The sequence below is a fragment of the Panthera uncia genome (assembly GCF_023721935.1).
Source record: "Panthera uncia isolate 11264 chromosome B3 unlocalized genomic scaffold, Puncia_PCG_1.0 HiC_scaffold_1, whole genome shotgun sequence".
Lineage (NCBI taxonomy): Eukaryota > Metazoa > Chordata > Mammalia > Carnivora > Felidae > Panthera > Panthera uncia.
In genome coordinates this window covers 111593108-111620049 of record NW_026057582.1, presented here as the reverse complement: position 1 = coordinate 111620049, position 26942 = coordinate 111593108, and the positions used below count along the sequence as shown (strand labels likewise).

The 26942-nt window shown below is 36.5% G+C and overlaps 1 protein-coding gene across 4 annotated transcripts in view; it reads right to left on the bottom strand.

Annotated features, from left to right (window-relative positions):
• The window catches only part of NEO1 (neogenin 1), a 236624-nt gene that overhangs the window by 166956 nt on the left and 42726 nt on the right, over nt 1-26942 (bottom strand). For all 4 annotated transcript variants that reach the window (XM_049613834.1, XM_049613836.1, XM_049613835.1 and 1 more), the window contains exon 2: nt 258-575. In XM_049613834.1, the coding sequence (XP_049469791.1) occupies nt 258-575 (318 nt within the window). The remainder of the gene's footprint in view (nt 1-257; nt 576-26942) is intronic.

Here is a 26942-nt window from a genome sequence, read left to right as displayed (position 1 = left end):
CTGACTCAATACTTCAAATAGCAACTGTAAGCAATTTAAATAATAGAAAGGGGCAAAGTGCTGCATTTTACTTCCTACAGCACTAAGCAAGTCTTAGCATAATCCCATGCACACACTAGATGCTCAATTGGTATTTGTTAAATGAGTTTATTTATGGTAATCAGTTAAGTGAAAACTCCAGGATGATAATGCTTTTTATCAAGATATACCTTTCATAAATTTGAAAATATACATAAATTACTTAAAAAAAAACTTACCTGCTACTGTGAGCTTAGCTGTTCTGCTGACAATCGTTCCAAGGCTCTCAACAGTGGCCACACACTGATAATAACCTTCATCAGGTTTATTGTGTTTGGAATGCACCACATTGCTGATAAATAAAGACCCATCTGGGAGAAGCTGGCGTCGGTCATCAGATACTAAGTTTAAAAAAGTCCCATCTTTTTTCCATTCAATTTTTGGAGAAGGCTCAGAATATGCTGAACAGTTCAATATAACAGAAGAGCCTCTAACTGAGAGTGTGTCCACTGGTTCTACCAGAAAGTAAAATGGAGTGAATGTTCGAACGCTGGATCCTATAAAAATAATGAAAAGAACAAAGTCAAGCAAAACTTTCTTCTTCTATTTCTGTAAGAAAGTATAATTTGGACAAAAATTATTGTCGAATAATTATGCTGTTTGGATATGATACATAGTAACAGTCATTTCACCATGAGTGTCTAATAAAATTTCTTTTATGAGGAAATCAAAATTTGACCCATTTAGAAGATGAGAAAAAAAAGACCCTGCCAGATGAGATAATCATTGTTAAATTACATGAATATTTAGTAAAAGCTTTATTTCAAACCCTACAATGGGATTTATAAATATTTAAAATTATTGTATTCAAAGTGAACTTTTCTATGAAACATAAAGGAAGCATAAAATTGAAATGATTCTTTGTTAGTAATAAGGTATGTTTACTGGCTGTATTTCTTTCAAAATTCACCATACATACACTTTGTCCATTTTTCTAGTGGATCATTCATCCTATTGATTTGGCAATCTTTGGGTATTATCTATCATGTTTTGCAAATACTCCTTTTTCCATTTTGAATTTATTTTGATCGTAAGAAAATAAATTTTAACTACATAGAAATAAATCTGTTATGCTTAAGAAGTTTTTATCCCAAGATTATAAAAAATTTCAGCTTTGTTTTGTGCTAGTACTCTTGTGATTTCATTTAAAAAATTTCTGCTATAACCCTTAAATTCTCAGCCAAAGAAAGCTTTCCAAGTCCAAGCGTTACCTCTTTTTTTCAAGAAAAGTACTAACCAACTCCCTTGCAGTCAGATTACAATCAGTTGTAATCAGATTTCTTCATGTGAACAATTAGGGAAGTTTAGTTAAATAAATGAAACCAAGACTGTTTTTAAAATATATCTACACACCCCTGTATCTAAATTTATTTACATTGTAAATTTAAGGATGCAACTAGCTCTTTATTACATTATGAAACAATAGTTCTAACTAAATACTAAACACACTGGCAGAGGGAAGGGAATAATATTAGCTTGTTTTAAAATTTTCTGGGGCAACTGGGTGGTTCAGTTGGTTAAATGTCCGACTTCGATTCAGGTCATGATCTTGCAGTCCGTGGGTTCGAGGCCCGCATCGGGCACTGTGCTGACAGCTCAGAGACAGGAGCCTGCTTCAGATTCTGTATCTCTCTCTCTGCCCCTCCCCCACTCATGCTTGCGCTCTCTCAACAATAAACATTAAATAAATAAATAAATAAATAAATAAAATAATTCTTTTTTTTTTTTAATTTTTTTTTTTTAACGTTTATTTATTTTTGAGACAGAGAGAGACAGAGCATGAACAGGGGAGGGGCAGAGAGAGAGGGAGACACAGAATCTGAAACAGGCTCCAGGCTCTGAGCTGTCAGCACAGAGCCCGACGCGGGGCTCGAACTCACGGACCGTGAGATCATGACCTGAGCCAAAGTCGGACGCTTAATCGACCGAGCCACCCAGACGCCCCTAAAATAAAATAATTCTAACACTTACAATGCTAATCAAATTCCAAACAGACTAATCATCCTTCCCCAAAAGCCAGAGATGGGTCCCATCCCTATTTGATGGTTATGAAATTGATTCTTCAAGACTTAAAACTCTTGAAAATAACCTTGGGAATTTTTCAAAAGTAAGCTGAGGTGATTTGCTTCTTATTACAGTAAAAAATGTTATATTGGTACTATAGCAAAATAAATTAAAATATCAACTCCAGGGCAGTACAAAATGACAGCTAAACTAAGAGAAATTACTCTTACACCATTCCTGTTTAACATTACATCTTATTATACCACCCAAATTAAACAATTCAGGAACTTAAGAGATAAATGTATTAGACTGGCAATCAAAATATGCAAATTAACATTTTTAGATAATTATTAACAAACCAAATTTAATTTTAAAATTTGGACAAAGTTTCTGCCATTTAAAAAGTAATAATTACATAAATGTAAATGTTTTACAGCTAAACACTCTACCATACTTTTGATTTTCTTTCATTTTAAAAGTCCGTATCAGCCACAGTGAACAAGAGTATATGTCTTCCAAGAGTTTTTTAAATTATATGAAAGTTTACAAATGCCTTTGAAAATCAAGGCACTTCAAATTTTACAAATATGTACTCTACATTACTTAGAATACAGCATTACTTAAATACTTACATATATCCTCTTTGTATTTTATTCCCTCAGTAAATAGGCAGTGACCTAACATATTGTTCCTTCACTTAAAATCCCTCAAAGGCTTGCCACTGTCTTTTACAAAAAGATCTAAATAAACTACCTAGCTGGACTTCCATGTGACCCTATGACCTGGCCTCTGCCTACTCTCCAGACGTCCCCCCGCACCACTGTCCCCTCACCCTGTAAGGCATGCTGCACTCCTGTCGGCCCCTGCAGCTCCTGCCCTCTTCACACAAGCCATTCCCACCACCATCCCTCCCCAATTAACTCCTAGTCCTCCTTCAGGCTCAGCTTCAATACTACTTTCTCAGAAATGCTGTCCGTCCCAGGTACCCAGACAAGATTAGTTTCATCCTGTCCCAAGCAGGCATGGCATACAGTACTCTACCTACACAGCACTTCAAATGTTCTTAATCTTTAAATATTTGTAATAACTTGTTTGTTCAGGCACAGAAGTTCCCAAATTTTCTTGGCTCCTGGTGCCTTTATTTTCTTAGTAATTTTTTTCATGAATTCCCTAGGCTAAAAGAAATACCTAACAGTTCTGTTTAGGAATTAGTTAGGTTCAAACAAATGAAGAAATATTCATGTCCTAACAAGTTAGTACCTTGCTGAAAAAATAATACACATACATTGAAAAATACTTCAACTTTTAATTAACCACAATCAGTTATTATGGGGTGTGTACACCTATTGGGTACTGCACGTGTTCTCAAACCTTGAAATCAGATTGGATACTGCCATCCTCATTTCCTGCTCCACAGTGATTTTTGCATGGTACTTGGTTTTTATCCCAGCAACCACCAAAACCCAATTTCACAAACATCACAGCATTGAAATGAAGATAGCACAATCAAATGTTGAAACTGTGAACTCCTCTCACCTACGAGTCTGCACAGTGTCCAACAGATGTCGCTGTGTTTCCCTAGACAGCTTAAAATATGCCTGGGAGTTCTGTGAGGTACCTGGGGTATGTCGGGATATGGTTTGGGAACTAGAGGCTCACAATCTTTCTACATATCTTTATTCTCCATATTCATAATGTCGACTTACCACAATCGATGGTATCTATCTTTACCAGCTTCTAAAAATTTCCATTGCTTGAAGTATTTATTTCCATTCCAATACTAGCCATTAGTATCACTATCTTTTATGATAAAACTTAACTAATGAACTGGTTTTTGCAAACTTTGATGAGTCTCTAAAAAATTATATATAAGAGCAAAGAAAGCCAAGAAGAGTGAAAATAATTTAGAATAACAAGGTAAAGGGACTGCACTCATCAATTTTCAGTATTTATTAAGCCACTATGGCTCCAGAGCAGGGATAAACAGAGCCACATAACAGGTTAGAGAGTCACAAAATAGAGCTATATATATATATATTTAGAAACTTAACATTCATTAGAGGTAGCATTTTATATCAAATGGGGAAAAAGATGAACTACTCAATGAATGTTACTAGGACAACTGGTTATCCACATGGGAGAAAAACAAACCTAACATTAACATGGTTCTATGTATTAGACACTGCTCTAAACATTCTCTACAAACTAACTACTCATTTAACCCCCATGACTATCCTATGAGATAGGTACTATTATTCTCATTTTAGAGGAGAAAACTGAAGCACAGAAATGTCACCTTGTCCAAGGTCACACAGGTTATAAATAACAAAACCAGAGCCTGTGATGTTAAACACACTACACTATAATGTCACTCATATACATATAGAAAAATACATTCCAGGCCTATGAAAAAATTAGTAAGAATTTTAATTTTTTTTTTTAACGTTTATTTATTTTTGAGACAGAGAGAGACAGAGCATGAACGGGGGAGGGGCAGAGAGAGAGGGAGACAGAATCGGAAGCAGGCTCCAGGCTCTGAGCCATCAGCCCAGAGCCCAACGCGGGGCTCGAACTCACGGACCGCAAGATCGTGACCTGGCTGAAGTCGGACGCTTAACCGACTGAGCCACCCAGGCCCCCAAAAATTAGTAAGAATTTTAAGAAAACACAAGGATAACCCTTGAGTCAGATAACCTTTAAAAAATTTTTTTCATTGTTTATTTATTTTTGAGAGAGAGAGACAGAGCATGAGTAGGGGAGGGGCAGAGAGAGGGAGACACAGAATCCGAAGGAGGCTCCAGGCTTCGCTGTTGACACAGAGCCCGACGCGGGGCTCAAACTCACAAACTGTGAGATCATGACCTGAGCCGAAGTCAGACACTCAACCGGCTGAGTCACCCAGGCGCCCTGAGTCAGGTAACTTTTTAAAACAGGGAACTTCAAAGCTAGAAAAGATAGATATGCTTCAATTCATTGCATTTATTTTTTTCTATTTTTTAAATTTTGTTGAGAGAGAGAGAGAGCGCTCATGTATGTGGGAGAGAGGGAGAAAGAAAGAATCTTAAGCAGGCTCCACGCTCAGCATGAAGCCCAACGTGGGGCTTGATCCCACAACCCTGGGATCATGATCTGAGCCAAAATCAAGAGTCGGATGCTCAACCAACTGAGCCACCCAGGAACCCCGCATTTAAATTTTAAAAAAATTATGGTAAAATATCATAACAAAGCAAAATACAACAAGGCTGGGAGGAAATATATCATATGTAACATAAAGAATTTAAAAAGTCACACCACTCAATAGAAAAGTGGAGGCTGTGTTCCAATGAAACTTTATAAAAACAAGCAGCAGGATGGATTTGATCCAGTAACTATAGTTTACTGACTCCTGCCTTAGAATATTTAGCCAGCAAAAAAATAAGTTAGCTATGTTTTAGCTGATCTGGAGTGAATTCTGTGAAAAGGGAACAATACGGACAAGTACAAATAACGAAATGTCATGTGCATATGACTGTATGAGCACTGAGAAAGTAGGAAAGTGTATCAGGTTATTACTGCGAGAAGAAGGATGGAAGGACATGGAGGGGTGGGTAGATAAAAATACTCAAGCACCTAGAAAATAATTTCATGACAAAAATCAGCTGGTGTGTATAATCCCTTTATAAATATTATTACGTGTATGTGGCAGTTCTGTATGTTCACGCTTGTGTGAATACATAAAGGGATACATCTTTTAAAAACTAGTCATTAAAATGCAGATTATCTCAGGATGGTGAGATTTCAGTTAACTTTTAATTTTTTCTTTCACCTTTGCGACTGCATGAATATTTTACATAAAACATAGTACTGCTGAAGCAGAAAAAAAAGCTATTTTCATTTTTATATGTAGTCTGCACAGGAGGGGGACAATATGAAAAGTGTGGGACATATTTACATACTGACATTCAAAAACTGTCAAAATATATAAATAAAAAATACTCAAGTTCAAAATGTGTATAATATGACTTAAAATATAAATATATACATAAAATATAAATATTAAAATATACATAAGATATAAAAATATATATACACATATGCGTGCAAGCATATATTTAAACGCAAATAACGTAGGAGAAAGGCTAGAAGAATAAACACTGAACAGTGTAACAGTGTTTTCTCCTGCGGAAAGTACTTGATTCAACTACTGACAAAGAGCATACGGGGGGAAGGCTTTTTATTCCACGGATTTCTGTATTGCTTACTTCTTAAAATATAAACAAGTGCTTATCCATTCTTCTTGTCATCTTTTTATTTTTTAATAACAAAATAACTTCTTGGTGGTGGTGGTGGTAAACAATACTTTGCTAGCAACATAAATTTTTTTTTTTTTTTTTTTTTTTTAAGATCTATCACGGTTTCTCTAACCGCTTTTCCTTTGTCACAGTTAGAGGAGTTATCAGACACTAACTCCTTGGCTGATTCTGTATAAAAACTGGCCTATACTTCCCACCAGGGTCCTAATTCCCTATCCACTTAAGTTTGCTTAATTTGAGTTTACTATGACCACAGTCACTATACATTATTCTGAAACAGGCTTAATGATCCTGTCTGATCTCTTCTACACTCCCAGGTCTCTGCAAATTTCTCACATTTTAATGGAATAGCTCTCACTTCTTGATAGACTATTCCTCACTTTTTGATAAAATATTTCACACTTCTTGATAGAATTCCATCTTATGAAAGGAAAATATCCACAGGGAACTTATTTCAGTTGTACTTCCCCAACCCCCAAATATCAACAAATCATACACTCACTGCACACCAGCATGGACAATAATTCTAAATTTTATCATGCCCGGAGTAAAAAAAATAACATACAATATTTGAATACCAGCAGAAAAAAATGCCTTATCACCCACAGAAGTTCTAAGTTTGATAGCAGCAGAAATGCAGGATAGAAAGATAAGCCTTTTTTACACACCTACCAATGTAAGTATCCTGTATAATTGTTATTCATAGTATGAAAATTATGTCTTTATTATTATAAACTAAGGAGACTAATGTCAAAGGGACTTCATACTTTACTCCTTAATAACATTACTTCTGACCACCCTCTCTTATCCAGTCTGTAAATCCTACATTTCATCCTTCCTGACTCTTTAGTGTCCACTAATCACCATATAGTTCAGGCTTTCCTGCTTCAAGTTCAATTTATAATCAGAAAGTATAAAAATTAGGAAGTTAAAACAATACTCCATTCAAAGGACTCAACAAAATAATACATTCACGTTGTTGATTAAGAACAAGCAATACTTGGGGCACTTGGGTGGCTCAGTCGGTTAAGCGTCTGGCTCTTGATTTCAGCTCAGGTCATGATCCCATGGTTGGTGAGTCTGTGTCCTGTGTCAGGCTCTGCACAGTCAGCACGGAGCCTACTTGGGATTCTCTCTCCCCCTCTCTCTCTGCCCTCCCCTGCTTGCGCATACTCTCTAATAAATAAACCATTTTTTAAAATGTCCAAGAACAAGCAATACTTCAGAGTTCAATGTCTTCCACCCTGTTTTGCTACATAACAATTAGTGCTCCCAGCTCCAGAGCTCATCCCCTGTCTGCCCTGAACAGCCAGTTCTTCCAAAGACTCAATTACAGAACATGCAGAACTCTTCTCCTGGGATTTCAAGTAAGGCAAGTGGTTAGTTGTTAGTATTACATATGGACGGTCCTACTTGCCTGATAAACATATGCTTTGAAGAACTTTGATGGTACTGGTTAAAACATTAAAAACAGTGGACGTCAACTTCTAAGCGAAGCTGAATCTGAAATTCTTTTTCAGACTACCAATATCCTAACGGGGAAATTCAACTTGATTATTCTCATTTATAGCATCTACTTTCCAAACTATTCCCCCAAAACAAAATATATCTGAATTTGTTTATTCAAGAAACATCTGTTATAGTAAGAGTGCTTTCCATTTCTTTATTATTCAGCCACTCCCCTCTCCCCACCAAAAAAACCAGCCATGGTGGAAAACTCTTTTGTAAAATGAAGTCAAGCAGACATGATTTTGAATTCTAGCTCTGCTGTTCTAGTTAATTTCTCTGTGTCTGACATTCTCTTATAAAACAGGAAAAAGAATGCCATGCCCTCCTTGCATGAAAGTCTCCATGAAGACAGGGGATGAGCTCTGGAGCTGGGAGCACTAATTGTTATGTAGCAAAACAGGGTGGAAGACATTGAACTCTGAAGTATTGCTTGTTCTTGGACATTTAAAAAAATGGTTTATTTATTAGAGAGAGAGAGTATGCGCAAGCAGGGGAGGTTAGAGAGAGAGGGGGAGAGAGAATCCCAAGTAGGCTCCGTGCTGACTGTGCAGAGCCTGACACATGTATAAAGCACCGACTTCATTGCCTGGCAGGTAACAAGTCCTCAATAAAAAGTTAACTATTCAATTAAGGAGAGCACTCATGCTGAGTATTAGGGGATGAATCACTAGATTCTACACCCGAAACTAATATTACACTGAATGTTAACTAAAATTTACATTAAAATTTGGAAGAAAAACAGGAAAAAAAAAAGTTCAACAGTCCAAAAACCTACAGTATTTTCTCCCAAACTGCTAACATCTAGCACCTTAGTTTTCACCAATCACATTTTACAAAGTGCCATGCATAACATGGACCTTATTTTTTCATTTTTGAACCACATTTTGACAATTATAATTACATATAAAATAATATTAAGTGATCTTAAAATTCAAGTCTGATCATCTTTCTCCTCTGCCTAATTTTTAAACCACTACTCCTCTATTACAGTGAATGTAAAACGTAAATTCATCACCACGGCATGCAAAAAGGGCCTCAGATCTAGTCCCTGCCTCTCTGCAACCTAATCTCACATCGTGCTCCCACTAACTCAATAAGCTCCAGTCACATTATTCAATTCCTTGAACAAGCCATGTTCTTTCCCCTTTGAAAGTCTTTGCATTTGCTGTCCCCTCTGCCTGAACTTGCTCTGCACCCACTCTTCCCGTCTCATCTTCTATGTTTCAATGGTCACTTCTACAAGGCCTTCTCTGACAACTATCTCTGTGAAGGTCCCAGTCTCCTAATCCTACCCTTTATGTGCTCTTTTCTAGCAACTCACTTTCTCTCTGTTTTTAAGGCCTATCTTCCCTGATAGAAGGCTAGACTTCATGAAAGTCCTGCTTATTTGTACCTTCATTTGTTTTTGCCTTTTGTTTGCATTCTTTTCAGGATCCTACAGGTCAGAAAGGCTCCTGGGCCAAGATGTAATTACGTATTAGTGATTCTCAGTAACTTTGCATCAAGTCTCTACTGGTTTTCTAAAATCAGCCTCAAAAATTTATATCCTGATGATTTCAAATCTGTCCTTTGTGGGGTGCCTGGGTGGCTCAATCAGTTAAGTGTCCAACTCCTGATTTTGGCTCAGGGTCATGACCTCAAGTTCATGAGTTTGAGCTCCATGTCAGTCTCTGTGCTGACAGAGTAGAGAGCCAGCTTGGGATTCACTCTCTCCCTCTCTCTCTGTGCCCTTCTCCCACACACTCTTTCCCTCTCTCTCTCTCAAAATAAATAAATATTTTTTAAAGCACCAAGAAACAAATCTGCCCTTTGTAAAAATGTTTCAATATCACTTTTTAAAGTATCATAAATATTAATATTTTATGGTAACTTCTATATGATTGTCAAGATGAGTAGGCACAATCTGATAACCTAAAAATAATACCAACCACCAATGTCCTGAATAGTTACATGGAAATTTCCTAAGAGTTGTCCTAGAGAATTATGTTAATAAGTCTTAGTCAACATGCCAACAATACTAGCAATACTTATATTTCAGCTCAAAATAGGGAAATCTGAACTGGTCATTTTTCATTATGCTAGGTGAGAAAAATGTTAGAATTTTCATATTAATTACATAGAACTTCCATGAAAATATCTTATGAGCAACTTTTTGTTGTTTGTGGTAAGAAGATTTTCCTAAGAGTAAGACATTTTACCCAATACTTGATGCAGCGTATTTTCAACTTCTGAAACAAAGTATTTTTCAGTTCCACTTTTGCCTACTATACTGATGAAAATATGGGCTCAATGATAATATAATGTAAAAAGTAACTTGCAGGTACATTCCAAAGGTATGAATTGTGACATTGTTTTATACTGTATTTTAATACTTCTTTGATTATTAAGTGGTATCATATTTTTCTACCATGAGCAATACAGTATTTTACTAGCATTTTTGGTACAAAATGTTTTATTACAGTAAATTGTTAAGTTCTTTTTCAACAGAATATCTCCTTTGCAGGCCTTCATTAAATGCTTTTTCTTTTTTTTTTAATTTTTAGTTTTTAGAGACAGAGAGAGAGAGTGAACAAACATGAACGGGGAAGGAGCAGAGCAAGAGGGAGACACAGAATCTGAAGTCAGCTCCAGGCTCTGAGCTGTCAGCACACAGCCCAAAGTGCGGCTTGAACTCATGAACTGTGAGATCATGACCTGAGCCAAAGTCTGACACTTAACCAACTGAGCCACCCAAGCACCTCCATTAAATACTTTTTCAATCATCTATAGTTACTTTGACCTAATATGAAAATGAATAGTTATTATAGTTATTTGTTTTAAGTTTATTTATTTATTTTGAGAGAGAGAAAAAAAGAGAGAGAGCGCAGAGAGAGAATCCCAAGCAGGCGCCATGCTATCATGGCAGAGCCTGATGCAGAGTTTGAACTCACAAACCATTGAGTGAGATCATGACCTGAGCCAAAATCAAGAGCTGGACACTTAACTGACTGAGCCACTCAGGTGCCCCGATAGTTACCTATTTTAAAACACATTCTAAAAAACTCTAATACAATTACACTCATGAATATACAGGACTGCCTCTACTACACGTGCTCATATCTCATCTTACTGCTATAATTATATAGGCTTTTGTAGTAGAGAGGTATTTATGGGTTTTACAGAGAGAAAGTTAACAATCCTGACTACTGTAGCTCTCAACCTTCTGTGAGGTTTTTTAATCATAGTGACAAATCTTTTAATAACTCATTGCCATCTGCAGAGCTATCAGGTTTTCCCATTCATTTCAATGAATTATGGTGATGACAGAACACTTGAAATCAAAACTGGCCTGGAAAATCTAGTTTGTCTTACTGGCTTATAAATTCACCACAGAAGACAGAAAGTAAGAGACTGAGGGCAAGAAATAGTAAGATCCAAAACAGCAAGGGATCTAAGATCTAGTCCCAGCTTCCCTAACAAAATACAAGTTTACTTCTAAGAATGAGAATGACAGGACCAAGTCCAAAGATATAAAAATAATAGTTTTCATTTACCGAAAAGCCACTACTGTTCTAGTGCTTAACCTATATTAAGCCCTCCAACCCTTGTTGTAGGAATTATTATCCTCATTTACAATGAGAAAACTGAGCCACAAAGAGAAAAAGTAATTTGCCCAAAGCCATGAAGAAAGTAAGATTTGAATCAAATTAGTCTCTGACTTTCCTGTGCCCAAGATCATAACCATTAAACCTGCACTATCCAATATAGTAGCCACTCGGTGACATGTGGCTACTGAGAATTTGAAATGTGACTAATCTAAATTAAGATTTAAGTATAAAATACACATAAGATTCAGAAGCCTTAGTGCATGCACATACACACACACAAAGAAAATAAAACATCTCATTAATAATTTTTATACTGATAGTATCTTAAAATATTTTGGATATAGTCATTTAAATAAAATATATTATTAAAATTAATTCCACCAGTTTCTTTTTACTTTTCTAATGTGGTACCTGGAAACTTTTAAATTATGTATGTGGTTTGCACTATATTTCTCCTTGTCAGATGCTACCCTTCATTAATATGCTTTAAAACAAACAAATTCTTTTTAAAGAAAAAAAAGTTGCATTGTTTCTGCAAAGGGTAAAAGATTATGAATGATGACAGTAGATGTGAGGGATCAAAGCAAAGCAAAACTCTTTTTGCTGTCAAATAGAAACAACTGGTCTACTATCTAAACAGTAAAAACCAGAAGATTTTAAGCAACTATCAGCACCCTCTCTTTAGTACCTACTCGGAAATGTCTATTTAGAAACTAAATTTTTTAGAAACTTTTAATCAAAAATTGCAGAAAAAAATCAATTCTTTATTGATGAAATGGGTGAGAGGTTTCTGCAATTCACACAATTTCAGAGTGTAATCCACAAATTACTTATTGATTACAAAGGATAAAATGTACCTTCACATGGGACAGAAATCTTGTGGTCACCACCTTAACTAAGTGATCAAATTCAGTATTAGCAGTAACGACACAACCTGACGTGATATGTGTCCTGATGGGATGCAGTAAGAAGAATTATTATATTGTTTTATTATTATTATGTTAGAAAGAGAGAGAGTGCATGAGTGGGGCAGAGGGAGAGAAATAGAGAACCTCCAGCAGGCTCCACACTCAGTGAGGAGCCCAGTGTAGGGCTTGATCCCGTGACCCTGGGATCATGACCTGAGCTGAAATCAAGAGTTGGACACTCAACCAACTCTTTTAGACCAAAGAGATTACTTTTCCTTAAATTATAACTCTCCTTGGTTAATTCCACTTTTCTGAATTTCTTGTGTTCTAATGCCTAAGAGTACATGCTACATGTCGCATAGTTTCTGGTATTTTTATAATTCCTTAGATCATCAATAGCCTAATGCAGAGCTTTCCTCTCAAAGTTTTAATACTGTGAAAGTATCTATAAATAAGGGTATTTTCCTATATATCAGTACCATTAATCACATCTAAGAAAATTAAAATTCATTCAATAATATTGTTTAATATACTCAAAATTTAAATCTACCCAATATTCCCTAAATGTTCTTAAAGCCCAAGGCCGAACAAAACTTCACTTAGTATTGTTTTTGTTTCTTTAGTCTCTTTTCTTTTTTTTCTAAGTTTATTTATTTATTTTGAGAGAGAGAGAGAGTGTGTGTGTGTGTATGTGTGTGTGTGTGTGTGCAAGCAGAGGAAGGGCAGAGAGAGAGAGAGAGAGAGACAGAGAGAGAGAGACAGAGAGAGAGAGACAGAGACAGACAGAGAGACAGAGAGAGGGAGGGAGGGAGAGAGAATCCCAAACAGGTTCCACACTGATGCAGGGCTTAAACTCATGAACCATAAGATCATGACCTGAGCTGAAATCAAGAGTTGGATGCTTGACCAACTGAGCCCCTCTTTTGTCTCTTTTCATGTAGAACACAGTCCTTTTGCCTTTGTTTTTCATGACACTGACTTCTTTTTGAAGAGACCAGGACAGCTGTATTATAGAATGTCTTCAATTCTAGATTTGTGGAATTATTTCCTCAAGCTTAGATTTAGCTTAAATACTAATCTCTTTGGCCTAAAAGATACAGTGGGCATTTGTTTGTTTCTTTAGTATTTCCATTGATCCTTTAAACTACTTGACATCATTCCAATAAATTCCTTTTTTGCTTAAGTTAGTTAAAATTTGTGATGCTTACAAAAAGTACTTAATTGAAACTCTGGGTACATAAGATTTAAATAAATATAATACCACATTTTCATATAATTGGTTACAAACTGATAAAGTGACAGCACTTTAAGAAAAGTGTTCCAAATATTCTGCCAATTTCAGATAATCTACTATTAAATGTATATTTTAATTATTTGAGGAGAAATTTTTCTGATTTTAGGATCAAGGCCTTGACCTTTATTATTATTTAACAATTTATATGTATTATTATTTAAAATAACTTATTTTATTTTTCTATTTTTGAAGTTAAACATCACTTCTCACTCTTTCTAAAGTGTACCTCTAATAGCCTTTCATTACCTCAGCTCTGTTCAAGGAAACTAGATAAAATAAAACTAAGATCAGGTAGAGTAAAAGGCTCTGAACAATAACCTAATTACCATAGCTCACTATATCCAAAAAGGTGCAATAATTCTTAGAGAGCAAAATTTCAAGAGCTGAAGTCAGTAACAATAACATCAAAGGTTTATGGACTTCAAGCGCTTATTAAAATAATAATTTATACACTAGTTTTCCAAAAAAATTATTAAAGATCTACTATGTATAAGAACAAAAATTTGTTTATTATTTCTTACTTCACCCTAATCCACTCCCATCCCCATAATACAAGCATGATAAGAGCAGGAACCTTGTCTGGTATCTATAGTGGGTACTCAATAAACATTTGTTGACTGAATGAAGGATGCTAAGCACCTTAATTACAACAGGAAGACACTAGTACCCTCTCTTAGAGTGCTGACAGTGGAAACACACAATGATATAATCATGGCTCAAACACAATCATAACAATGTGGTGGGAACCGTTACAGGGTGTGTACAAGATGCAGAGAAAGAAACAAATCAGGCCTAGACAGTCAGGGAGGACACCTATGCAAAATGTGATTTTTAATTTTTTTTTTTAACTTTTAGAGAAAAACAGTGCAAGTGGGGGAGAAGGGCAGAAAAAATCTCAAGCAGGCTCCACACTCCACATGGAGCCTGATATGGGGCTCGATCCCACAACCCTGGGATTGTGACCTGAGCTGAAATCAAGAGTCGGACACCCAACTGACAGAGCCACCCAGGTGTCCCCAACATGAAACCTAAGGGATTAGTAAGAGCCAGCTAGTAAAGAGCAGAATGCATCATCAATGGAGCAGCAGGTGCAAAAGCCTAGAAACAAGGTGGAAGAGGCAAAGTACTCAAAGAAACTCAGAAGTGGGTAGGCAAGGACCAAACTATAAGGATTTTTATATGCTAAGAAGTTAGTAAGCAGGCAAGGGCTTTAAGATGAAAAGTGAAGATCACATTTACTTTTAATAAGTAAATGCTTATTTACTTTGCTTGCTGCCAAATGGAGACAAGGCTGGAGAGAAGGAAACCAGTTAGGAAGCCACTGTAGTTATCTCCGTGGAAGCCTGATAAAGCCCTATTTTGGAAAGTAGCAATAGTGACTAAGAGGTGAAAGATCTGAGGAATTCTTAAGGTCAAATCAGTAAGCCTTGGAGAATGATTAAATGTGGAAGTGAGCGTGAGTAAATGTAGAGTAAGGGCAGTGGAGGAGTCAAAGATGACTGACAAGTTTCTGGCCTCAACAATGGCTGAATGGAGGTGCCAGTCACTGAGGAAGAGGACACAGTCAGGAAGATCATGGTGTCTGCTGTAGATGTGGGAGTTTAAGGTATTTATGGTACATGGATGTGGAAGACATACAAGCTTGGAAACTCAGCAGAGATTCATGCTGAATTCACAAATTCCACTCAGGAGACATATGTTGAAACTGAAGTTGCAAGAGAAAATGAGATATAATAAGAAATGTAAAATATGAAGCCAAGATCCACATTCTGCAAAACACCAACATTTAAGAGAAAGGCAGAAAAAAAGCCTGCAAAAGTCACATAAATTAGAGGACAAGAAACAGGCATCCCAGAAGCCAAAGAAATATTTCAAGAAGGAGGATGAACTGCTGAGAGTACAATACAAATGGACACTCACTCACTGGATATGCAGTAAGAAGTTCACTGACGACCTGGGCAAGGACAAATTTAGTGGTGTCATGAAGACAGATGCCACATTACGATGCACTCAGGAACAAGATGGAAAACAAAGAAACAGAGCTTATAAAATGTGCAACAGCACTTCTCAAATTTTAGTTTGTATACCAATCACCTTGTCAAATCCTTAAAATTCAGACTCCAGTTCAGTAATTCTAGGGAGGAACCTGAAATTCTACATTTCTAACAACTGTGCAAGTGATGTGGATTCTGCCAGTCCGCAAGCAACATTTTTGAGAAAGATATAGAGACCATTTTCAAGAAGTCTGGCTGTAAAAGGCAGAGGAGAAACAGACTGGCAAATAAAGAAAATCTGAGCTTGGTCATCTTTTATATTCTCTGTAATGGAAGAGAGACTGGAGTATGCTGAAAGATGGGCAGAACCAGAAGAGAGGGTGAAATCGAATATTCAGGCCAAAAGATCAGGATTCAGGCTTCTGGCCATAATGAAGTAACAGGAACTAGGCTTACCATCCTGCCATAGACAACTAGGAAACTGGACAAAAATCAGTGAAACAATGCTTTTCAGACACTGGACAACATGAAATACAGGACTGTGACCCCTGAGAGAGAGGAAGCAAACAAGATGAGCCCTAAAATCACCCCATCTTACAGCCTGTAAATATCCTATCTTTCCAGTCCTTAACATGAGAAGGGAAAAACAAAGAGACCTCTGAAATTTCACAGTTAAAGAAACAGATCAGAGTGGGGAGGCCAAGGTTACTACAATTTGCAGAGTACAAAAGAGGAGGGACCTGCAAAGAGAGAATGATGCACATGAACTTTGGAGTTTGGCGGAAGAGTCCCCTCAAATCTGTGGATGACTACTAATGTACAGATGAGGGGACTGTAATTGTACAAAGTATATCTCCTAACCACAATGGAATTAAACTAGAAGTTAGTAACAGATAGCTGGAAAACTCACCATGAATGAGATCATGACCTGAGCTGACATCAAGACTCAGAAGCTCTACCAAATGAGCCACCCAGGTGCCCCTAAGCAACATACTTCTAAATAACTCACAGATCAAAGAAGAAATCACACGAGAAATTACAAAATGTTTTCAACTTAGTGAAAATGAAAATACAGCATGTCAAATTTGTGCAACGTAACTAAAGTAATGCTTTGAGGGAAATTTCAAGCGTTAAATGTCTATACTGAAAACAACGTCAGACAATTATTCTGGATCAGGGAAAGGACACTTCTTTTGTTGTAACAGGAAGGAAAGATGAGGATATGAGTAAGCCTGGTGTGGGGTCCCAGGCGCCACACTTCATTGCTCGTACAGTTGCTGACGGAGGAGGTGAGTATGACCGTTGCTGCTGTGGGTAGGCTGTGCTGTCGGGAAGGGTCAGAGGCCTGCAGGTGATGGTAAACATCTGAAAGGGCTGCAGTGAGAATGGAAGGGAGCATCAGAAAGGGAGAATGGGATTACTGGGCTGCACTGTGGGAACAGTTAGGTTGGTAACTGTATTTAAAGAAGTGCCACTATGAGAACAGGGTTTTGCAGACTATAAAGGGAAGAGAACGCAGACATTTAAAACTGAAGTTCTCTAAGAAGAGGAGTAGCAAGTGACAATGAAGTAAGAGGTTTGAAGATATCAGCAAGTGGTTGTCAATGGAATCTAAGACAGACAGGGAAGGAAATACACAGGAGTGAACTGAAGTCGGTAAAACTGATGCCAGCACAACGGGAGAAACCTGGGAAACCAGGAGACTGGTGAGGCTGTGATACCATTTTAATAATATCTCGGCGCTGCCGAGGGATGACGGGCCTAGGGTGCAATTCTGGAAGCTGGTGCTTGAAGTGGCAGGAAAGAGAAGCCACCGGAGACGAAGAAGTTGAAGAACTGAAAATGACAGCAGAAAGTAAGCCAAACAGACACATTTTCCACAACAGTGACAGACTTGCAATGAAGACTATAAAACAAAACCTAAAGTTTTCAATGAACGAAAGTGAGTATGTTAAGTACACGGATAATGGAGAACAAGCAAAACCGTTAAGATTTAGTGGCCCACATCTCGAAAGAGCAGCAATTTTTTTTTTTTGAGTAATTATTTCACATTTTTGAAAGCTATTTTTTCCATTATTCTTCAGTAATCAGCTATGTTTTAGAGAGCTGATACTGCTCTAAATATTGCAAATAGAGTACTTTTTTCACATGGAAAACAAGCATTACAGATTTTATGCGACTATACCACCATATGTTTACAAACTGTTACCAAGTTCAGCTAAAAAAAAAATTTTTGAGTAAAGATGCATTAATTCTTGAACGTAGAAAACAAATTGCACATGAATAATTTATTGAAAGCTTTTGCTGTCAGCAGCTTTACTAAACAGAAGTAAAAATTTATGAAATCCCACAGGACAATCTAACAAATATATGCAAAAGGGAAGAACATAAGACCAAAAATCCTTAATAATGAATCTTATAATATCAAAGCTATTTTCTGCAAAGAAAGCTGTGCATGCACAAGCTCTCACTGCAAAATAAACAGGTTTCAGAAAGATCGTGTCATCATTTCCCAAGGTCTGTAGACCAGGTTCTAGAATTCTTTCAGCTGTGTCTTTAATGACAGAAATAAACTGAATTCAAGAGCTTGTTAATTAGCCTAAAGCTAATTCAAGCCTACGTTAGTAAGCTGTCATATTAAGTCATGAATTCATATTTCATTAATTGAGTTCTTAATCTCTTGATAACATTTCTGATATGAAGTAATCCTGCGGGGGGGGGGGGGAGAGGAGAAAAGAAGACTTAAAAATCCAAGAAAGATGTTAACAGCATCAGAAAGATAAGACACAAACCCCAAAATACTCACAATGAAGCCACATATATATCAAGCAAGCAGTTGTAAATACATTTGTGGGAGTAAAATAAGACTTTTCCGTGCTTTTGTAACTGCCTACCATTTTCACACAGATGTAGGATTAGTTACTAAAATGAAATGCAAATGGTCCTTAATCACTTTAAAAGATACTCAACCTCACTCATAATAAGAGAAATGCAAATTAAAACTACACTGAGATACAAATTTCTTACCTACTGGCAAAAATCCAAATGTTTAACAACATACTGTGTAGGCAAAGTATAGGGAAACAGGCTAATGGAAATGCAAAATGTCATATCCACTATAGAAAAAAGTTTGCAACATCTAACACAATTATAACTGTATTTGCCCCTTGACTTCGTAATCCTATGTCTGTGAATTTATCCCAAAGATACACTGGTCAAATATGAAAACAGGTACAAGCAAGACTATTCACTGCACTACTACATGTAGTAACAGTCTAGAAACAATCTTGATGTCCAACAACAAGGCACACACTGAACACACTGTGGTACACGGACACAATGAGGTACTATGCAGCTGTAAACAGGATGACAGAATAACTCTATCTCTATAATAAATCAAGTGAAAAAGCAAGGTTGGAGAAAAGTGGGTATATTTATCTAAGAAAGGTAGGATATTACTAGACATACACACACACATAATTTTTAACCCATACAAGAGAGGAAATATGGTTAGCGGAGATAAGAAATTGAAGCTGGATGTCTCTGAATAGAACTTGTCCATAGATTTGACTTTGGGATTGTGCAAATATTTTACATATTTAAAATACAAAACTGGGGCGCCTGGGTGGCTCAGTCGGTTGAGCATCCGACTTCAGCTCAGGTCACGATCTCACAGCTCGTGAATTTGAGCCCCACGTCGGGCTCTGTGCTGACAGCTCAGAGCCTGGAGCCTGCTTCGGATTCTGTGTCTCCCTCTCTCTCTGGCCCCAACCCACTCACATTCTGTCTCTGTCTCTCTCAAAAATAAATAAACATTAATAAAAAATAATAAAATAGAATAAAATAAAATAATAAAATAAAACAAAACAAAATAAAATAAAATAAAGTAAAATAAAATAAAATAAAATAAATAAAATAAAATACAAAACTAATCTTAAAAATCCCTAAACACTGAAAGCAGAAGTGAAACAAACTTAAATCTCTAGTTGTCATTATAACCACCCAGACAGGAACTAGCATAAGAGAATTTAAGAACACAACAACCAAGCTATACTCAGTGGAATATGCCCTAAGGACCAAAAGAATGGCAAAAATTTTTTAACTGTTTTAATAAACACTTTGTTGCAATTACTATTGGTACTGTTATTCTGAGACTGGTATGTGAACATGTGTGTTGTAGAATAGAGCAAATGAGTCATTTCATTAACATCACAGAGAACAGGATTCCCAGTATGGAATAAACACAATATAGATGAAAAATCAATGAGGTGATCTGTCAGAATGACTAAAATCAACAAGACAAGAAACAACAGGTGTTGCTGAGAATGTAGAGAAAAAGGAATACTTATGCACTGTTGGTGGGAATGCAAACTGGTGCAGCCACTCTGGAAAACAGTAAGGAGGTTCCTCCCGAAAGTTAAAAATAGAAATACCCTAGTTCCAGCAATTGCACTACTGGGTATTTACCCAAGGAATACAAAAAGACTAATTCAAAGGGATACATGTACCCCTATGTGTATAGCAGCATTATTTACAATGGCCAAGATATGGAAGCAACCCAAGTGTCTATCGATAGAAGAATGGATAAAAAAGTGGTGTGTGTGTGTGTGTGTGTGTGTGTGTGTAATATTCAGCTATTAAAAAAATGAAATCTTGCCATTTACAACAACATGGATGGAGCTAGAAAGTATAATGCTAAGTGAAATAAGTCAGAGAAAAAAAAACTATATGAGTTCACTCATATGTGGAATTTAAGAAGAAAAACAAATGAGCAAAGGGAAAAATAACGGGGGGGGGGTGGGGCACAAACCAAGAAACAGACTCTTAACTATAGAGAACACACTGATGGTTACCAGAGGGGGGTGGGTGGGGGAATGGGTTAAGTAGGTGATGGGGATTAAGCAGTGTACATATTGTGATGAGGACGTGTTCAATCACTAGATTGTACACCTGAAAATAATTATACACGTATGATAACTAACTGGAATTTAAATAAAAACATTTTTTAAAGCCAATATAAGTGTAAAAAAATTAACGATCTTAAGGCACAATCTACATGCTATAAAATTAATGTACTCATTTTTAAGGTATAGTCAGATTAGTTTAGAAAACTGCATATGCCATGTATGTAGCCCCAACCAAGACAGACAACCTCCCCTCAACCCAAATTGCCTTGCCTCCCCAGGCAACTCACCGACTCCCCCAGGCCACCACTGTCAGTTATTTTTTCCTGTTTAGAACTTTATGTCAATGGGAATGCGCAGTCCCGTGTGTCTGACCTCTTTCATTTGGCATAATGTTGGGAGATGTATCAATATTGTTCTTTTTAAAGTATGCAATAATGCCATTTGCAAAAACATGGATGGAGCTACAGAAAACGCTAAGTGAAATAAGTTAGTCAAGGAAAAAAAAAAAAGAGGGCAAAGGGGAAAAAAAGAAAGAGAGAGAGACACACACCAAGAAACAGACTCTTAACTATAAAGAAGTGATGGTTTCTAGAGGGGAGATGGGTGGGGCTGGATTAAATAGGTGATGGGGATTAAGGAGTGCACTTGGCATGATGAACACCTGGTGATGTACAGAAGTGTTGAATCACTATAAAAAAAATCAATGAAATAAAGTAAAAAACCATCTATCCCTCAGTTTTAATCTTAAGAACCAATATGAATTTATATTTTACTTTTCTAAAAAATATGTATTTCCTAGCTCACTTGACTGAAAAGACCTAGTAACAATGACCCAGCCAGTAGCAATGAATACTCTCCACATAGATATTTTGGCTCTAAACTCCATTTTCCACACAAAAGAATCTTTAAAAAACTGGCTAATTCCGGGTGTGCAATTGGAACATGAGATGAATCTGCAACATCTTGTCAGATCAGAAAACAAAAAGCTATCAAATGATGACTAGGGTCATCACAACAGACTTAAGAAGTTTTTACTGGCCAAATATGGCACATTTAAGCATCGATAATGATAATAATGCAACAAATTGAAACATTCAAATATGCTGAATTCCATTACTTTATAATGTCCTCAAAAAACCAAAACCAAAAAAAAACAAAAAACAAAAAACAAAAAAACCCACAACTCATCACCTTTAGAGAATGTTTCAGAACCAAACCATTATTTTGAAAACTGGCATTGTAAAAGTGAAAGAACTAAGCATTTTTCCTAATCAAACTGTTTCTTATGGCAATAAAACTGTTGCTGAAAGTAAGTTTCTCTTTATACAAGTATTCCACCTAACAAGAAGGGAATGATACAATATCACCATTTTGCAACCCCTAATGAACTGACAGCTCTAGGCAATAAACATCATTGGCCCAGGAGTCAGCAAACTTTCTCTTAAAAGGACCAGATAGTAAATATGTTAGGCTTTGCAGGCTACATACAGTTTCTGTCCCATATTCTCCTTTGTTTTTAACTGTCCATTTTTTTACAATACTTTAAAAATATAAAAACTAACAGGAGCTCACGGGATATACAAAAACAGGCCACAGACCAGATATGACCCATAGGCCACAGTTTGCTAAATACTGGTGACTGAGAGCAACAGGGAAACAGACCCAATCACATATTACATGCTTTTTCATGGAAGTATGTACCACCACCACCTATGTGGTAGTCCCACAAAATAAAACAAAAATAAAAACAAATCCTGAAATGGATCAAGCCTCTAGATCCAACTAACAATTAAGAGAAAATAAAAAGGACAGAGGAATACAGTAAGAGACACCATGGGGATACAATCAACAACATATCAACTGAGAAGAAATTCTTTAGGACAAATGACCCAGGTTCTTCAACAAATGAATTTTAACATATAAAGTAAGGTGGGGGGGGGGATAATTATACCTTAAAAGAAATGTAAAACACATACCAACCTATTATGTAGCTCTCAATTCAGATTCAAACAAACACAAACCTTAAAAAAAAACAATCACTGTATACAAATGTACACAGAAGCATTATTTGTAACAGCCAGAAGATGAAAACATGGAAACACCCCATCTATTAAATAATAAATGGATAAATAAAATGTGATAGAGCAATACAGTGGAATATAATTCAGCCTTGAAAAGGAATAAAGTACAGATACAAGCTACAACATTAATGAACCTTGAAAGTGTAAAGTAAAAGAAACCAAGTGCCAAAGACTGCATACTGTATAATTTAATTTATATGAAATGTCTGGACTAGGTAAATCCAGAGACAGAAAGTGTTATGTAGAGCAGAGGGGCAGTGGTAGAGGGAGAAACACAGGAAATGGGAAGTGGTTGGTAATGGGGTATAGGGTTTCTTTTTCAGGTGATGAAAATGTTCTAACATTGTGCTATACCTACTCAATTCTGTGAATATATTAAAAACTGAATTGTACATCTTAAATAGGTGAAATGTGTGTGTGTGTATATGTATGTATACACACACACATATATATACACACACACATGATATATGTCAAAAAAGCTGTTATTAAAAAAATAATTGTTATGGGTGGCTGAGTCGGTTGAACATCCAACTCAATTTTGGCTCAGGTCATGGATCGTGGGATTGAGCCCCACACTGGGCTCTGCACGGAGCGTGGAGCCTGCTTAAGACTCTCTCTCACTCCCTCTGCCTGTCTCCCCTACTCATGCTCTCTCTCTCTCTAAAAATAGTAGTAATAACAATAATAATAGTTATGAAAAGAACCAGGGCTCCATGGAAAAATGGCTAATTCTAGGACTGGGACAAGAAATATAATAGATGAGTCTGGGGTACCTTGTGGTGTCAGAAAGTAAGGAAGTGCTTAAACAAAACAAAAAATAAAATGGAGCTATACCAAAGGGACAAATGAGCCAAATAAAAGCTTCCAAAGGCCAAAGCAGGGAACAATTTGAGCAACAAAACAGTAGTAGTATATTATAACCCAGAGTATAAAATAATGGTTGAATACATTTAAAAACAGAGAAACCTCCGATGTGGAAGAATTCCAAATAATTTACATAAAGACTCCACCCTTAAGGAGGAGGAGCATAACCTCCACACTTAAAGGTAGGCTGTGCACAGTGACTTCCTTCCAAAAGGGGAGAGGGCATGCTAACTTTACAGTGGAGAAACTTAGCAAACATTAACTATCTCAGCCAAGTAATCAAGGTCAACATCCATAGTGATAAATTAGATATATAGATATGTAACTAGAAAAATGGCTAAGTAAAGTATGGCATGTTGATATTATATAATCACTAAAAAATTGTGAAGGGAGGCAATAAGAGTAGTAGATAAGAGCATGAGTTGAAGAATCAGGCTGCCTGAGTTCAAACCCCATTTCTGTCATTTTCTAACTATGGTTAACGACGGTCTTGGCAAATTATCTAGACTCAGTTTATGCATAATGCAACTGGGATGCATAAATCATACATGTAAACCATTTAAATTTTTTTTTTCAACGTTTTTTATTTATTTTTTGGGACAGAGAGAGACAGAGCATGAACGGGGGAGGGGCAGAGAGAGAGGGAGACACAGAATTGGAAACAGGCTCCAGGCTCCGAGCCATCAGCCCAGAGCCTGACGCGGGGCTCAAACTCACGGACCGCGAGATCGTGACCTGGCTGAAGTCGGACGCTTAACCGACTGCGCCACCCAGGCACCCCCATGTAAACCATTTAACACAGCACCTGGCACACAGTAAGCATTCAAGAAAACTACTAGATTGTAGCAAAAATATACTATAGTGTGTAATCTTAATATATATATATATATATGAAATTATAACTGCACTTGGATTATAACTATGTAAGAATTATGTATATACAAATAAAAGGAACAGGATGTAATCTAAAAATTTTGTTGATGTGTAGTGGTAGAATGATAGTAATAACTTTTTAAATTTCCATGAGTACATTTTAAAAAATGTAAGTTATTATCTATAAGGACAAGATACATTAAGTTAAAAATTTTATATTGGTAAATTATTAATGTTTTCTAGTTAAAAATTATAGTATCTGCAGGCAATCAACAGTTCCATTTTGTTGTTATGATAAAGTATTATCATAACTGTTTCTGATACCTTAGAGATACTTTATCAAGGTTCTTTAAAAAAAATAAACATAATGCTTATTCATGGGGCTGACACCTCTCTCCAGTGGTTATCATATTAACAAATTAGTGTGAATTCTTCCACACCTTTTCAACAGATTCTCTGTGTTTCATACACACACACACACACACACACACACACACACACACACACACACACAGTTTAGGAGTTTTACTTTAAAAAAACAAAACAAAAGCGGTGATATATACTGTACTGCAACTCATTTCTCTCACTTAATGTATCTTGACTATAGTTCCATGTCAGTGCATATAGTTCATTCTTTTCACAGATGCACAGTGATCCATGCTATTAGTGTATACATACGATAAACACAGAAGTTATCCAAAACAGGACACTACTGAGAGTGAAAGAAAGTGCTCTTAACAATTATGCCAGTGGCACAGGTGTAAATCAGACCCATCCCAAGCTAACTGGCACATATGGTCACACTACAAAAGAGAGCTACATCTACCGGTTATGTTTAAGTCATCTCCAATTTTTTTACAACTATAAATAATGCTTCATTGAGCATCCTTGTACCTATAACCCCTTGCAAATGGTAAGAGAGAGATTTCCAGAAGCAAAATTACTGAGTCAAAAACAATGCATACCTTAAATTCTGATAAATACCACCACCTACAAAAAAGGCTGTGTCAATTTATATTCCCTTTAATAGTATATAAGATAGATTTTCCCTCTTTCCTTTGTCAAAATTGGATGGCTTTTATTTTTTTATTTTTTAAAAAAACCTTTTTTTAACGTTTATTTATTTTTGAGACAGAGAGAGACAGAGCATGAATGGGGGAGGGTCAGAGAGAGAGGGAGACACAAAATCTGAAACAGGCTCCAGGCTCTGAGCGGTCAGCACAGAGCCCGACATGGGGCTCAAACTCACGGACCGCAAGATCATGACCTGAGCCGAAGTCAGCCGCTTAACCGACTGAGGCACCCAGGCGCCCTAAAATTGGATAGCTTTTAAATGTTTACCAAGTTAATGGGCAAAAAAATGCTATTAAATTGTTTACCTTGTACTTCCCTCAATAGGGGTAAAATCAAATATCTTTTTACCACAATTGTTATTTTCCATGCACTGCATATTTTTATTTTACTGCTTACCAAAGTCTTTATTGAATTTTCTGAAAGTACTTCAAAAGTCAAAAATTTTAGAATTAAAAATTGTTTTAATTTGGGGCGCCTGGGTGGCTCAGTCGGTTGGGCGGCCAACTTCGGCTCAGGTCATGATCTCAGGGTCCGTGAGTTCAAGCCCCGCGTCGGGCTCTGTGCTGACAGCTCAGAGCCTGGAGCCTGTTTCGGATTCTGTGTCTCCCTCTCTCTGACCCTCCCCCATTCATGCTCTGTCTCTCTATCTCAAAAATAAAAATAAACATTAAAAAAAATTGTTTTAATTTAGGACAGGAAAGAACCTTAACTACACCCTCATGATTGTGAGGCAGATGTCTAAAAAAGTGATTAGTCCATTAGTTCATCTTCTATTATATTTCAAAACACTTTCATTTATATCCAAAACAACCTGTCTTGCCTATCAGACATTTTTTTTCTCTGAGATATCAAAAACAGTTATGATAATACTTTATCAGGTTATTTACAAATCATTGAGCAAATTAATTTTAATCTGTACTCCTACTCCTACACATATAATTATGCTCAGTCTTAAGAAAGCAAAATTTCCTACTTCTGAAAAGGGAGTGAGGGGACAAAAGAAATTATTTTTAATCACATTGAAAATCTAGTGTCCACTCATAATCAAGAAGCAAAGACAACAAAAGCAAAACAACTGGGACTGTATCCATCTAAAAAGTTTCTGCACAACAAAGGAAACAAAATGAAAAGGCAATCTACCAAATAGAAAATACTTGCAAATCATATATATTAAGGGGTTAAATACCCAAAATACACAAAGAATTCATACAACAGCAAAAATAAATAAATAATCAATTAAAAATAGGCAGAGGACCTGAATAGACATTTTTCCAAAGAAAACATAAAGACTGCCAACAGGTACGTGAAAAGGTGCTCAGCATCACTAATTATCAGACAAATACAAATCAAACCACAATAAGATTACCATCTCACACCTGTCAGAATGGCTATTATCAAAAAGATAAGAAAAAGCAAGTGTTGGAGAGAGGATGTGCATTGTTGGTGGGAAAGCAAATTGGTACAGCCACTATGG